A 15989-nucleotide genomic window follows, 5' to 3' on the forward strand; every position below is an offset into this window, starting at 1 on the left:
TGATGGCAGTAACACATAAGAAATATGTGTGGACTGCAATTTGATGGCAGTCACACATAAGAGATAAGTGTGGACTGCATTATGATGGCAGTCACACATAAGAGATATGTGTAGACTGCAATATGATAGCAGTCACACATAAGAGATACGTGTAGACTGCAATATGATGGCAGTCACACATAAGAGATACATGTGGACTGCAATATGATAGCAGTCACACATAAGAGATACGTGTAGACTGCAATATAATGAAAGTTACACATAAGAGATATGTGTAGCCTGCAATATGATGGCAGTTACACATTAGCGATATGTGTAAACTGCAATATGATGGCAGTCACACATAAGAGATATGTGTAGACTGCAATATGATAGCAGTCACACATAAGAGATACGTGTAGACTGCAATATGATGGCAGTCACACATAAGAGATACACGTGGACTGCAATATGATAGCAGTCACACATAAGAGATACGTGTAGACTGCAATATAATGGCAGTTACACATAAGAGATACGTGTAGACTGCAATATGATGGCAGTTACACATTAGCGATATGTGTAAACTGCAATATGATGGCAGTCACACATAAGAGATATGTTTAGACTGCAACATGATGGCAGTCACACATAAGAGATATGTGTAGACTGCAACATGATGGCAGTTACACATAAGGGATATGTGTAGACTTTAAAATGATGGTAGTCACACATAAGAGATACATGTAGACTACATTATGATGGCAGTTACACATAAGAGATATGTGTAGACTGCAACATGATGGCAGTTACACATAAGGGATATGTGTAGACTTTAAAATGATGGTAGTCACACATAAGAGATACATGTAGACTACATTATGATGGCAGTCACACATAAGAGATATGTGTAGACTGCAACATGATGGCAGTTACACATAAGGGATATGTGTAGACTTTAAAATGATGGTAGTCACACATAAGAGATACATGTAGACTACATTATGATGGCAGTTACACATAAGAGATATGTGTAGACTGCAACATGATGGCAGTTACACATAAGGGATATGTGTAGACTTTAAAATGATGGTAGTCACACATAAGAGATACATGTAGACTACATTATGATGGCAATCACACATAAGAGATAAGTGTGGACTGCGTTATGATGGCAGTCACACATAAGAGATATGTGTAGACTGCAATATGATAGCGGTCACACATAAGAGATACGTGGTGACTGTAATATGATGGCAGTCACACATAAGAGATACGTGTAGACTGCAATATGATGGCAGTCACACATAAGAGATACATGTAGACTACATTATGATGGCAGTTACACATAAGAGATATGTGTAGACTGCAATATGATGGCAATCACACATAAGAGATAAGTGTGGACTGCATTATGATGGCAGTCACACATGAGAGATACGTGTGGACTGCATTATGATGGCAGTCACACATAAGCGATATGTGTAGACTGCAATATGATGGCAGTTACACATAAGAGATACGTGTAGACTGCATTATGATGGCAGTTACACATAAGATATATGTGTAGACTGCAAAATGATGGCAGTCACACATAAGAGATATGTGTAGACTGCAATATGATGGCAGTCACACATAAGAGATAAGTGTGGACTGCATTATGATGAAAGTTACACATAAGCGATATGTGTAGACTGCAAAATGATGGCAGTCACACATAAGAGATATGTGTAGACTGCAAAATAATTGCAGTCACACATAAGATATATGTGTAGACTGCATTATGATTGCAGTTACACATAAGAGATATGTGTAGACTGCAATTTGATGGCAATCACACATATATACGTGTGGACTGCAATATGATGGCAGTCACACATAAGAGATACATGTAGACTAGAATATGATGGCAGTTACACATAAGAGATATGTGTAGACTGCAATATGATGGCAATCACACATAAGAGATAAGTGTGGACTGCATTATGATGGCAGTCACACATGAGAGATACGTGTGGACTGCATTATGATGGCAGTCACACATAAGCGATATGTGTAGACTGCAATATGATGGCAGTTACACATAAGAGATACGTGTAGACTGCATTATGATGGCAGTTACACATAAGATATATGTGTAGACTGCAAAATGATGGCAGTCACACATAAGAGATAGGTGTAGACTGCAATATGATGGCAGTCACACATAAGAGATACATGTGGACTGCAATATGATAGCAGTCACACATAAGAGATACGTGTAAACTGCAATATGATGGCAGTCACACATAAGAGATATGTGTAGACTGCAATATGATGGCAGTCACACATAAGAGATAAGTGTGGACTGCATTATGATGAAAGTTACACATAAGCGATATGTGTAGACTGCAAAATAATGGCAGTCACACATAAGAGATATGTGTAGACTGCAATTTAATGGCAATCACACATATATACGTGTGGACTGCCAAATGATGGCAGTCACACATAAGAGATAAGTGTGGACTGCATTATGATGGCAGTTACACATAAGAGATACGTGTAGAATGCATTATGATGGCAGTCAAAAAATTACAGATACATGTAGACTGCATTATGATGGCAGTAACACATAAGAGATATGTGTAGACTGCAATAGGATAGCAGTCACACATAAGAGATACGTGTAGACTGCATTATGATGGCAGTCACACATAAGCGATATGTGTAGACTGCAATATGATGGCAGTCACACATAAGCGATATGTGTAGACTGCAATATGATCGCAGTCACACATAAGAGATAAGTGTGGACTGCATTATGATGGCAGTCACACATAAGAGATACGTGTAGAATGCATTATGATGGCAGTCAAAAAATTACAGATACATGTAGACTGCATTATGATGGCAGTAACACATAAGAGATATGTGTAGACTGCAATATGATGGCAGTCACACATAAGAGATAAGTGTGGACTGCATTATGATGAAAGTTACACATAAGCGATATGTGTAGACTGCAAAATAATGGCAGTCACACATAAGAGATATGTGTAGACTGCAATTTAATGGCAATCACACATATATACGTGTGGACTGCAAAATGATGGCAGTCACACATAAGAGATATGTGTAGACTGCAAAATGATGGCAGTCACACATAAGAGATATGTGTAGACTGCATTATGATGGCAGTCACACATAAGAGATATGTGTAGACTGCATTATGATGGCAGTCCCACATAAGAGGTACGTGTCGACTGCAATATGATGGCAGTCACACATAAGAGATATGTGTCAACTGCAATATGATGGCAGTTACACATAAGAGATACGTGTAGAATGCATTATGATGGCAGTCAAAAAATTACAGATACATGTAGACTGCATTATGATGGCAGTCACACATAAGATATATGTGTAGACTGCAAAATGATGGCAGTGACACATAAGAGATAAGTGTGGACTGCAATATGATGGCAGTCACACATAAGAGATATGTGTAGACTGCAATATGATGGCAGTCACACATAAGAGATACGTGTGGACTGCATTATGATGGCAGTTACACATAAAAGATATGTGTAGACTGCAATATGATGGCAGTCACACATAAGAGATACGTGTAGACTGCAATATGATGGCAGTCACACATAAGAGATACGTGTGGACTGCAATATGATGGCAGTCACACATAAGAGATACGTATGGACTGCAATATGATGGCATTCACACATACGCGTAGGTGTAGACTGCATTATGATGGCAGTAACACATAAGAGATATGTGTAGACTGCAATATGATGGCAATCACACATATATACGTGTGGATTGCAAAATGATGGCAGCCACACATGAGAGATAAGTGTGGACTGCATTATGATGGCAGTCACACATGAGAGATACGTGTAGACTGCATTATGATGGCAGTTACACATAAGAGGTACGTGTAGACTGCATTATGATGGCAGTCACACATAAGAAATACGTGTGGACTGCAATTTGATGGCAGTCACACATAAGAGATACGTGTGGACTGCATTATGATGGCAGTCACACATAAGAGATACGTGTGGACTGCATTATGATGGCAGTTACACATAAGAGGTATGTGTAGACTGCAAAATGATGGCAGTCACACATAAGAGAGATGTGTAGACAGCAATATGATGTCAGTCACACAAAAGAGATGCATGTAGACTGCAATATGATGGCAGTCACACGTAACAGATAGGTGTACACTGCAATATGATGGCAGTCACACATAAGAGATACGCGTAGACTGCATTATGATGGCAGTTACACATAAGAGGTATGTGTAGACTGCATTATGATGGCAGTCACACATAACAGATATGTGTAGACTGCAATATGATGGCAGTCACACATAAGAAATATGTGTGGACTGCATTATGATTGCAGTCACACATTAGAGATATATGTAGACTGCATTATGATGGCAGTCACACATTAGAGATACATGTACACAGCATTATGATGGCAGTAACACATAAGAAATATGTGTGGACTGCAATTTGATGGCAGTCACACATAAGAGATAAGTGTGGACTGCATTATGATGGCAGTCACACATAAGAGATATGTGTAGACTGCAATATGATAGCAGTCACACATAAGAGATACGTGTAGACTGCAATATGATGGCAGTCACACATAAGAGATACATGTGGACTGCAATATGATAGCAGTCACACATAAGAGATACGTGTAGACTGCAATATAATGAAAGTTACACATAAGCGATATGTGTAGACTGCAATATGATGGCAGTTACACATTAGCGATATGTGTAAACTGCAATATGATGGCAGTCACACATAAGAGATATGTGTAGACTGCAATATGATAGCAGTCACACATAAGAGATACGTGTAGACTGCAATATGATGGCAGTCACACATAAGAGATACATGTGGACTGCAATATGATAGCAGTCACACATAAGAGATACGTGTAGACTGCAATATAATGGCAGTTACACATAAGAGATACGTGTAGACTGCAATATGATGGCAGTTACACATTAGCAATATGTGTAAACTGCAATATGATGGCAGTCACACATAAGAGATATGTTTAGACTGCAACATGATGGCAGTCACACATAAGAGATATGTGTAGACTGCATTATAATGACAGTTACACATAAGGGATATGTGTAGACTTTAAAATGATGGTAGTCACACATAAGAGATACATGTAGACTACATTATGATGGCAGTTACACATAAGAGATATGTGTAGACTGCAATATGATGGCAATCACACATAAGAGATAAGTGTGGACTGCATTATGATGGCAGTCACACATAAGAGATATGTGTAGACTGCAATATGATAGCAGTCACACATAAGAGATACGTGTTGACTATAATATGATGGCAGTCACACATAAGAGATACGTGTAGACTGCAATATGATGGCAGTCACACATAAGAGATACATGTAGACTACATTATGATGGCAGTTACACATAAGAGATATGTGTAGACTGCAATATGATGGCAATCACACATAAGAGATAAGTGTGGACTGCATTATGACGGCAGTCACACATGAGAGATACGTGTGGACTGCATTATGATGGCAGTCACACATAAGCGATATGTGTAGACTGCAATATGATGGCAGTTACACATAAGAGATACGTGTAGACTTTATTATGATGGCAGTTACACATAAGATATATGTGTAGACTGCAAAATGATGGCAGTCACACATAAGAGATATGTGTAGACTGCAATATGATGGCAGTCACACATAAGAGATAAGTGTGGACTGCATTATGATGAAAGTTACACATAAGCGATATGTGTAGACTGCAAAATAATGGCAGTCACACATAAGAGATATGTGTAGACTGCATTATGATTGCAGTTACACATAAGAGATATGTGTAGACTGCAATTTGATGGCAATCACACATATATACGTGTGGACTGCAATATGATGGCAGTCACACATAAGAGATACATGTAGACTAGAATATGATGGCAGTTACACATAAGCGATATGTGTAGACTGCAATATGATGGCAATCACACATAAGAGATAAGTGTGGACTGCATTATGATGGCAGTCACACATGAGAGATACGTGTGGACTGCATTATGATGGCAGTCACACATAAGCGATATGTGTAGACTGCATTATGATGGCAGTTACACATAACATATATGTGTAGACTGCAAAATGATGGCAGTCACACATAAGAAATAGGTCTAGACTGCAATATGATGGCAGTCACACATAAGAGTTACATGTGGACTGCAATATGATAGCAGTCACACATAAGAGATACGTGTAAACTGCAATATGATGGCAGTCACACATAAGAGATATGTGTAGACTGCAATATGATGGCAGTCACACATAAGAGATAAGTGTGGACTGCATTATGATGAAAGTTACACATAAGCGATATGTGTAGACTGCAAAATAATGGCAGTCACACATAAGAGATATGTGTGGACTGCATTATGATGGCAGTTACACATAAGAGATACGTGTAGAATGCATTATGATGGCAGTCAAAAAATTACAGATACATGTAGACTGCATTATGATGGCAGTAACACATAAGAGATATGTGTAGACTGCAATAGGATGGCAGTCACACATAAGAGATACGTGTAGACTGCATTATGATGGCAGTCACACATAAGCGATATGTGTAGACTGCAATAGGATGGCAGTCACACATAAGAGATACGTGTAGACTGCATTATGATGGCAGTCACACATAAGCGATATGTGTAGACTGCAATATGATGGCAGTCACACATAAGCGATATGTGTAGACTGCAATATGATCGCAGTCACACATAAGAGATAAGTGTGGACTGCATTATGATGGCAGTCACACATAAGAGATACGTGTAGAATGCATTATGATGGCAGTCAAAAAATTACAGATACATGTAGACTGCATTATGATGGCAGTAACACATAAGAGATATGTGTAGACTGCAATATGATGGCAGTCACACATAAGAGATAAGTGTGGACTGCATTATGATGAAAGTTACACATAAGCGATATGTGTAGACTGCAAAATAATGGCAGTCACACATAAGAGATATGTGTAGACTGCAATTTAATGGCAATCACACATATATACGTGTGGACTGCAAAATGATGGCAGTCACACATAAGAGATAAGTGTGGACTGCATTATGATGGCAGTTACACATAAGAGATACGTGTAGAATGCATTATGATGGCAGTCAAAAAATTACAGATACATGTAGACTGCATTATGATGGCAGTAACACATAAGAGATATGTGTAGACTGCATTATGATGGCAGTCACACATAAGCGATAGGTGTAGACTGCAATATGATGGCAGTCACACATAAGCGATATGTGTAGACTGCAATATGATGGCAGTCACACATAAGAGACACGTGTAGACTGCAATATGATGGCAGTCACACATAAGAGATACATGTAGACTACATTATGATGGCAGTTACACATAAGAGATATGTGTAGACTGCAATATGATGGCAATCACACATAAGAGATAAGTGTGGACTGCATTATGATGGCAGTCACACATGAGAGATACGTGTGGACTGCATTATGATGGCAGTCACACATAAGCGATATGTGTAGACTGCAATATGATGGCAGTTACACATAAGAGATACGTGTAGACTGCATTATGATGGCAGTTACACATAAGATATATGTGTAGACTGCAAAATGATGGCAGTCACACATAAGAGATATGTGTAGACTGCAATATGATGGCAGTCACACATAAGAGATAAGTGTGGACTGCATTATGATGAAAGTTACACATAAGCGATATGTGTAGACTGCAAAATAATGGCAGTCACACATAAGAGATATGTGTAGACTGCATTATGATGGCAGTTACACATAAGAGATATGTGTAGACTGCAATTTGATGGCAATCACACATATATACGTGTGGACTGCAATATGATGGCAGTGACACATAAGAGATACATGTAGACTACAATATGATGGCAGTTACACATAAGAGATATGTGTAGACTGCAATTTGATGGCAATCACACAAGAGATAAGTGTGGACTGCATTATGATGGCAATCACACATGAGAGATACGTGTGGACTGCATTATGATGGCAGTCACACATAAGCGATATGTGTAGACTGCAATATGATGGCAGTTACACATAAGAGATACGTGTAGACTGCATTATGATGGCAGTTACACATAAGATATATGTGTAGACTGCAAAATGATGGCAGTCACACATAAGAGATACATGTGGACTGCAATATGATAGCAGTCACACATAAGAGATACATGTAAACTGCAATATGATGGCAGTCACACATAAGAGATATGTGTAGACTGCCATATGATGGCAGTCACACATAAGAGATAAGTGTGGACTGCATTATGATGAAAGTTACACATAAGCGATATGTGTAGACTGCAAAATAATGGCAGTCACACATAAGAGATATGTGTAGACTGCATTATGATGGCAGTTACACATAAGAGATATGTGTAGACTGCAATTTGATGGCAATCACACATATATACGTGTGGACTGCAAAATGATGGCAGTCACACATAAGAGATAAGTGTGGACTGCATTATGATGGCAGTTACACATAAGAGATACGTGTAGAATGCATTATGATGGCAGTCAAAAAATTACAGATACATGTAGACTGCATTATGATGGCAGTAACACATAAGAGATATGTGTAGACTGCAATAGGATGGCAGTCACACATAAGAGATACGTGTAGACTGCATTATGATGGCAGTCACACATAAGCGATATGTGTAGACTGCAATATGATGGCAGTCACACATAAGCGATATGTGTAGACTGCAATATGATCGCAGTCACACATAAGAGATAAGTGTGGACTGCATTATGATGGCAGTCACACATAAGAGATACGTGTAGAATGCATTATGATGGCAGTCAAAAAATTACAGATACATGTAGACTGCATTATGATGGCAGTAACACATAAGAGATATGTGTAGACTGCAATAGGATGGCAGTCACACATAAGAGATACGTGTAGACTGCATTATGATGGCAGTCACACATAAGCGATATGTGTAGACTGCAATATGATGGCAGTGACACATAAGCGATATGTGTAGACTGCAATATGATCGCAGTCACACATAAGAGATAAGTGTGGACTGCATTATGATGGCAGTCACACATAAAATACATGTTTAGACTGCAATATGATGGCAGTCACACATAAGAGATACGTGTAGACTGGAATATGACTCAAGTAAACAACACCAAAATCGAGTGCGCCTTATATATGAAAAAAGATCGAAAATAGACCATCGTCAGTGCGCCTTATAGTCCTATGGTCCGGAAAATACGGTACTGTAACTTTTCGTACTAAATGTATTTTTTTTTTCTATTTCCGGAGAAAAAAAATACATCCACTCCATGTAATTGCAAATTATATTAACTGAAATATTATCTAATTACAGAAAAATATATAATTTAACGTTCAAACCATTTTTTAAATAGAAATAAATACCAATAATAATGATTCCCACGCATGTTATCCATCAAATTGTGCAATGTAAAAGTTGCAATATATTTCATTGTAAAAAATTGTGAAATTTAATACGGTTTTTATTTTTCTCTAAATGAAAAAAAATGTTACTTTTTTTTATTTTTTATTACTGTAATAAACTGTAGTGCCGTTTTGGCATTTACAGTAGTACAATAGATAGATGGATAGTACTTTATTGATTCCTTCAGGAAAGTTCCCTCAGGAAATTTAAAATATGTTGATTAAATGTTTGTTTTGCGGTAAGAAAAAAAACAAGAAAAAAAACTGGCAACTCACGTGCCAAAATGTTACTGTAAAATTGCATTTTTTTTTAATTTACAGTAAAACAATAAAAAAAAGTAAATTTTTCCAGCACAATTCTGCCAACTGAGCTGCCTTTTTATTAAACCATAAAAACAGCTGTACTGTTTTTTTCCATTTACAGTCAAATCTACTCAATTTTGAGGTGAAATTATTGCGACTCACCATATGTTTTTTTTTATATTTTAGTTGGAAAAAAAAAGTACTTATAAAACGCATGAAATAATCGAGTTATAGTATTCACTTTTAGAAGCGGCCCTCTGGGGCCAAACATAACTTCCTTGTGGCCCTCAGTGAAAAGGATTTTGCTGCCTCTGCTCCAAACAATATCCTGCTACCCAAGAACGTACAACAATTGTTCTAAAAAAAACAGGAAAACATAACTTTTGTATGCACAAACCATCATGACAACAACCTTAAGCATATCATTTTGTGTAATTAGGGAATGGATTAGTCCAACAAAGCACTAATCCACTAATCCGGGTTAAAAGGCTGTTTAGCTGACAAGTGTTTACAAAGCAGAGCAGACCTGGGGAAATCAAGGCCCGGGGGCCACATGCGGCCCTTTAAGCTTTTCAATCTGGCCCGCCGGACATTCCCAAATATTTTTTTTTAGATCTTTAAGATGGAAAGTGTAGCTGCCTTTTCTAATCTCCGTAAGTCTTCAACTATGCAAAGTATTTGAATGCGCTTTTGCATGATATTCTAGTTACTATGGTCATCTAATTAGTTACTATGGTCAATTTAATTAGTTAATCTAAGTCGCCGCCTCAGGAAGTGGAAGCAGTGCACTGTCTACAGCAAGGTTCACCAACACGGTGCCCGCGGGCACCAGGTAGCCCGTAAGGACCGGATGAGTCGCCCGCTGGCCTGTTCTAAAAATAGCTCAAATAGCAGCACTTACCAGTGAGCTGCCTCAATTTTTGTAATTGTATTTATTTACTAGCAAGCTGGTCTCGCTTTGCTCGACATTTTTAATTCTAAGAGAGACAAAACTCAAATAGAATTTGAAAATCCAAGAAAATATTTTAAAGACTTGCTCTTCACTTGTTTCATTATTTTTTAAAATTTGTTTCTTATAATGTTCAGAAAGACAATTTTAGAAAAAAAATACAAACTTAAAAATGATTTTAGGATTTTTAAAGACATATACCTTTTTATCTTTTAAATTCCTTCCACTTCTTTCCTGACAATTTGAATCAATGTTTAAGTATTTTTTCTTTCATTATAAAGAATAATAAATACATTAGCTTCTGTTTTTTCCAAGAAGAATATTTGTGAAATATTTCTTCAAATTTATTATGATTTAAAATTCAAAAAAAAAATTCTGGCAAATCTAGAAAATCTTTAAAATTTTCTAGAAATCTTATTTCAAAGTCTTTTGAATTTCTTTTAAAATTTTTGTTCTGGAAAATCTAGAAGAAATAATGATTGGTCTTTGTTAGAAATATAGCTTGGTCCAATTTGTTATATATTCTAACAAAGTGCAGATTGGATTTTAAATTCTGGCAAATCTAGAAAATCTTTAGAATTTTCTAGAAATCTTATTTCAAAGTCTTTTGAATTTCTTTTAAATTTTTTGTTCTGGAAAATCTAGAAGAAATAATGATTGGTCTTTGTTAGAAATATAGCTTGGTCCAATTTGTTATATATTCTAACAAAAAGCAGATTGGATTTTAACCTATTTAAAACATGTCATCAAAATTCTAAAATTAATCTTAATCAGGAAAAATGACTAATGATGTTCCATAAATTCTTTTTTAAATTATTTCAAAAAGATTCGAATTAGCCAGTTTTTTTTCTTCATTTTTTTCGGTTGAATTTTGAATTTTAAAGATAAAATATGTTTCAAAATTAAATTTTCATTTTTTTCGTGTTTTTTCCTCTTTTAAACCATTCAATTAAGTGGTTTTTTTTCATAATTTGGTCTCTACAAAAGACCTCCCCGTAAAAGGAAAAAAAATGTAAGACGGAATTTATGACAGATAGGCCCATTTTTATATAAATATATTTTTTTATTATTATTATTTTTTTTTTCATGAAAGGTAAATTGTGTACATTTCTGTCAATTTATTTAAGTGTGTATCAAACTGGTAGCCCTTCGCATTAATCAGTACCCAAGAAGTAGCTCTTGGTTTCAAAAAGGTTGATGACCCGTGATCTACACCACATATGGTGAGGATGGTGTTCTGCTGACTTCGACTGCGGATGTTGTGGATCGGTGGAGGGGAATACTTGGAAGACCTCCTCCATCCCACCGACATCCAACCGCTTCCCTATGAGGAAGCGGTTCCTGGGGAATCTGTGGTGGACTCTCCTATTTCTGGGGCTGAAGTTGCTGAGGTAGATAAAAAGCTCCTCGGTGGCAAGGCCCCAGGGGTGGATGAGATCTGCCCGGATTTCCTTAAGACTCTGGATGCTGTGGGGCTGTGTTGGTTGACAAGACTCTGCAGTTTCGTGTGGACATCGGGGGCGGTGCGTCTGAATTGGCAGACCGGGGGTGGTGGTTCCTCTCTTTAAGAGGGTGTGTTCCAACTATCGTGGGATTACACTACTTAGCCTTCCCTGTAAGGTCTATTCAGGTGTACTGGAGAGGAGGCTACGCCGGATAGTCGAACCTCGGATTCAGAAGGAACAGTGTGGTTTTTGTCCTGGTCGTGGAACTGTGGACCAGCTCTATACTCTCGGCAGGGTCCTTGAGGGTGCATGGGAGTTTGCCCAACCAGTCTACTTAGAGAAGGCATTCGACCGTGTCCCTCGGGAAGTCCTGTGGGGAGTGCTCAGAGAGTATGGGGTATCGGACTGTCTTATTGTGGCGGTCCGCTCCCTGTATGATCAGTGCCAGAGCTTGGTCCGCATTGCCGGCAGTAAGTCGGACCCGTTTCCAGTGAGGGTTGGACTCCGCCAAGGCTGCCCTTTGTCACCGATTCTGTTCATAACTTTTATGGACAGGCACAGTCAAGGCGTTGAGAGGATCCAGTTTGGTGGCTGCAGGATTAGGTCTCTGCTTTTTGCAGACGATGTGGTCCTGATGGCTTCATCTGGCCAGGATCTTCAGCTCTCACTGGATCGGTTCGCAGCCGAGTGTGAAGCGACCGGGATGAGAATCAGCACCTCCAAATCCGAGTCTATGGTTCTCTCCCAGAAAAGGGTGGCGTGCCATCTCCGGGTTGAGCAGGAGACCCTGCCCCAAGTGGAGGAGTTCAAGTACCTCGGAGTCTTGTTCACGAGTGAGGGAAGAGTGGATCGTGAGATCGACAGGCGGATCGGTGCGGCGTCTTCAGTAATGCTAAGGCTGTACCGATCCGTTGTGGTGAAGAAGGAGCTGAGCCGGAAGGCAAAACTCTCAATTTACCGGTCGATCTACGTTCTTATTCTCACCTATGGTCATGAGCTTTGGGTCATGACCGAAAGGATAAGATCACAGGTACAAGCGGCCGAAATAAGATTCCTAGGAAGTATGATGATAAACGTGTTGAACTTACCAAAACATTTTTTAAATGATTATCTCATTAAGATAACTGCTGTATTTAGAGATAATTGATGCAAACTGTGTTACAAAATGAGAACAGGACGTGAACCTGTGTGTTGGTAAATGCTAGGAAGTGGAAAAAGGGTAGGAATAAATACGTTTTGTGAAGAGAAATGTATATACTGTATGTAAAAAAAAAAAGGGATGTATCGTATTGAAACCGCTTACATGTTCGTGATAAACTTCAAGTCATTACAAGTCACAAATACAGAGTCCTAAATAACGAAAGATTGGACGATTTACAATTATACAAACCAAAATGACGAAAGATAACACCATTTACAATGACGCAAACCCACAGAACAGAAAACAAAACCACTTGCAATTACACAAACCCAAGTTGCAAAAGATCAGGTCTGCTCGGTTAAGTTAAAATTTAAGTGGCCTTGGCTCCAGACAATTACGGTCAAATGATCAATGAATCCCGAGGAAATATTGCGTAAATATTAGGCTACGTGTATTTCCATTCATACAATTTATTTACTCAATTAGTTTTCACGTAAATTTAAAAAAAAAAAAATTAAGTTGTGGCGGCTTTTATTTTGCCACGGTGCCATGCCACACTAGTGGAAACCCTGCTAGTACAAGTGAATGTAGTAGCAAAAATATAAACTTGCCACTGGGGTGAAGAGAAAAAATAATGTTTATTTACGTCCACACTTTACATGTGGAAAAGCAAACAGAAGAAAAAGTTATGATAATAACCAAAAATAATGTGAATTTACTTATGATATGAAAAATATTATCTTTGTTTTGGCAGGGCTCTTTCGGTGGCCAAATGTTCGGTGGATCACAAGGGAATATTGCATAAATATTAGGCTATATACATTTCCATTCATAGGTTTTATTATCTTAATTAGTTTTCACGTAAAAGAAAATAAAAAAATATTTATTCAAGGTGTGGCGGCTTTTATTTTGCCACGGTGCCATGCCACACTCGTGGAAATCCTGCCAGTACAAGTGAATGTAGTAGCAAAAATATAAACTTGCCACTCGGGGAAAAAAAAATAAACGTTTGTTTACGTCCACACTTTACATGTGGAAAAAGCAAACAGAAGAAAAAGTTATGATAATAACCAAAAATAATGTGAATTTAATTACGATGTGGAAAATATTATATTTGTTTTGGCAGGGCTCGGTGAATCACGAGGGAATATTGCGTAAATATTATCTTTATATATTTCCATTCATAAGTTTTATTACCTTACTTAGTTTTCATGTAAAAAAATATATATATTTTTAAGGTGTGGCGGCTTTTATTTTGCCACGGTGCCAGCCCACACTAGTGGAAACCCTGCTAGTACAAGTGAATGTAGAAGCAAAAATATAAACTTGCCACTCGGGGAAAAAAAAATAAACGTTTGTTTACGTCCACATTTTACATGTGGAAAAGCAAAATAAAGAAAAAGTTATTATAAGAACCAAAAATAGTGTGAATTTAATTATGATATGGAAAATATTATCTTTGTTTTGGCAGGGCTCTTTCAGTGGCCAAATGTTCAGTGGATCACAAGGGAATATTGCGTAAATATTAGGCTATATATATTTCCATTCATAAGTTTTATTACCTTAATTAGTTTTCATGTAAAAAAATATTTTTTTAAGGTGTGGCGGCTTTTATTTTGCCACGGTGCCATGCCTCACTAGTGGAAACCCTGCTAGTACAAGTTAATGTAGTAGCGAAAATATAAACTTGCCACTGGGGGAAAAGAACAAAAAACGTTTGTTTACGTCCACACTTTACATGTGGAAAAGCAAACCGAAGAAAAAGTTATGATAATAACCATAAATAATGTGAATTCAATTATGATATGAAAAATATTATATTTGTTTTGGCAGGGCTCGGTGAATCACGAGGGAATATTGCGTAAATATTAGGATATATATATTTCCATTCATAAGTTCTATTACCTTAATTAGTTTTCATGTAAAAAAAATATATTTTTAAGGTGTGGCTGCTTTTATTTTGCCACGGTGCCATGCCACACTAGTGGAAACCCTGCTAGTACAAGTGAATGTAGTAGCAAAAATATAAACTTGCCACTAGGAGAAACATAATAATGGTGACTATTTTTTTCAGATGTCATGTCGTCGGTGAAGATGATCCCAAGGCCGAAGGAGCCTCTCCTCTCTCCAAAGCCGGGCGGCGATGGCTGCATTCGTTGTGCCGTGGTGGGAACAGCTGGAATCCTCAACGGCTCCAAAATGGGGAAAGAAATCGACGCACACGATTACGTCTTTCGGTAAGGACGCTTTTCTCCGGGCATGTGTGCGCCTTGAGTCGTGTGTCAATTCTAAACTAAGCACTGATGCTGGGCAGAAGTGAAGTACAGACCCTGTTTCCATATGAGTTGGGAAATTGTGTTTGATGTAAATATCAACGGAATACAATAAATTGCAAATTTTCAACCCATATTCAGTTGAATATGCTACAAAGACAACATATTTGATGTTCAAACTCATAAACATTTTTTTGCTGTTGCAAATAATCATTTACTTTAGAATTTGATGCCAGCAACATGTGACAAAGAAGTTGGGAAAGGTGGCAAAAAATACTGATAAAGTTGAGGAATGCTCATCAAACACTTATTTGGAACATCCC

The 15989-nt window shown here is 37.8% G+C and overlaps 1 protein-coding gene and 1 long non-coding RNA gene across 2 annotated transcripts in view; one reads left to right on the forward strand and one right to left on the reverse strand.

The window, feature by feature from the left end:
• LOC133557340 (uncharacterized) overlaps positions 1-15989 on the reverse strand; it is a 252154-nt gene that overhangs the window by 170190 nt on the left and 65975 nt on the right. The gene's annotated exons all lie outside the window — the stretch shown is intronic.
• LOC133557337 (alpha-N-acetylgalactosaminide alpha-2,6-sialyltransferase 1-like) overlaps positions 1-15989 on the forward strand; it is a 67459-nt gene that overhangs the window by 26782 nt on the left and 24688 nt on the right. The window contains exon 4 of the mRNA XM_061907731.1: positions 15468-15630. Within this exon, the coding sequence (XP_061763715.1) occupies positions 15468-15630 (163 nt within the window). The remainder of the gene's footprint in view (positions 1-15467; positions 15631-15989) is intronic.

The sequence above is a fragment of the Nerophis ophidion genome, linkage group LG08, assembly GCF_033978795.1.
Source record: "Nerophis ophidion isolate RoL-2023_Sa linkage group LG08, RoL_Noph_v1.0, whole genome shotgun sequence".
NCBI lineage: Eukaryota > Metazoa > Chordata > Actinopteri > Syngnathiformes > Syngnathidae > Nerophis > Nerophis ophidion.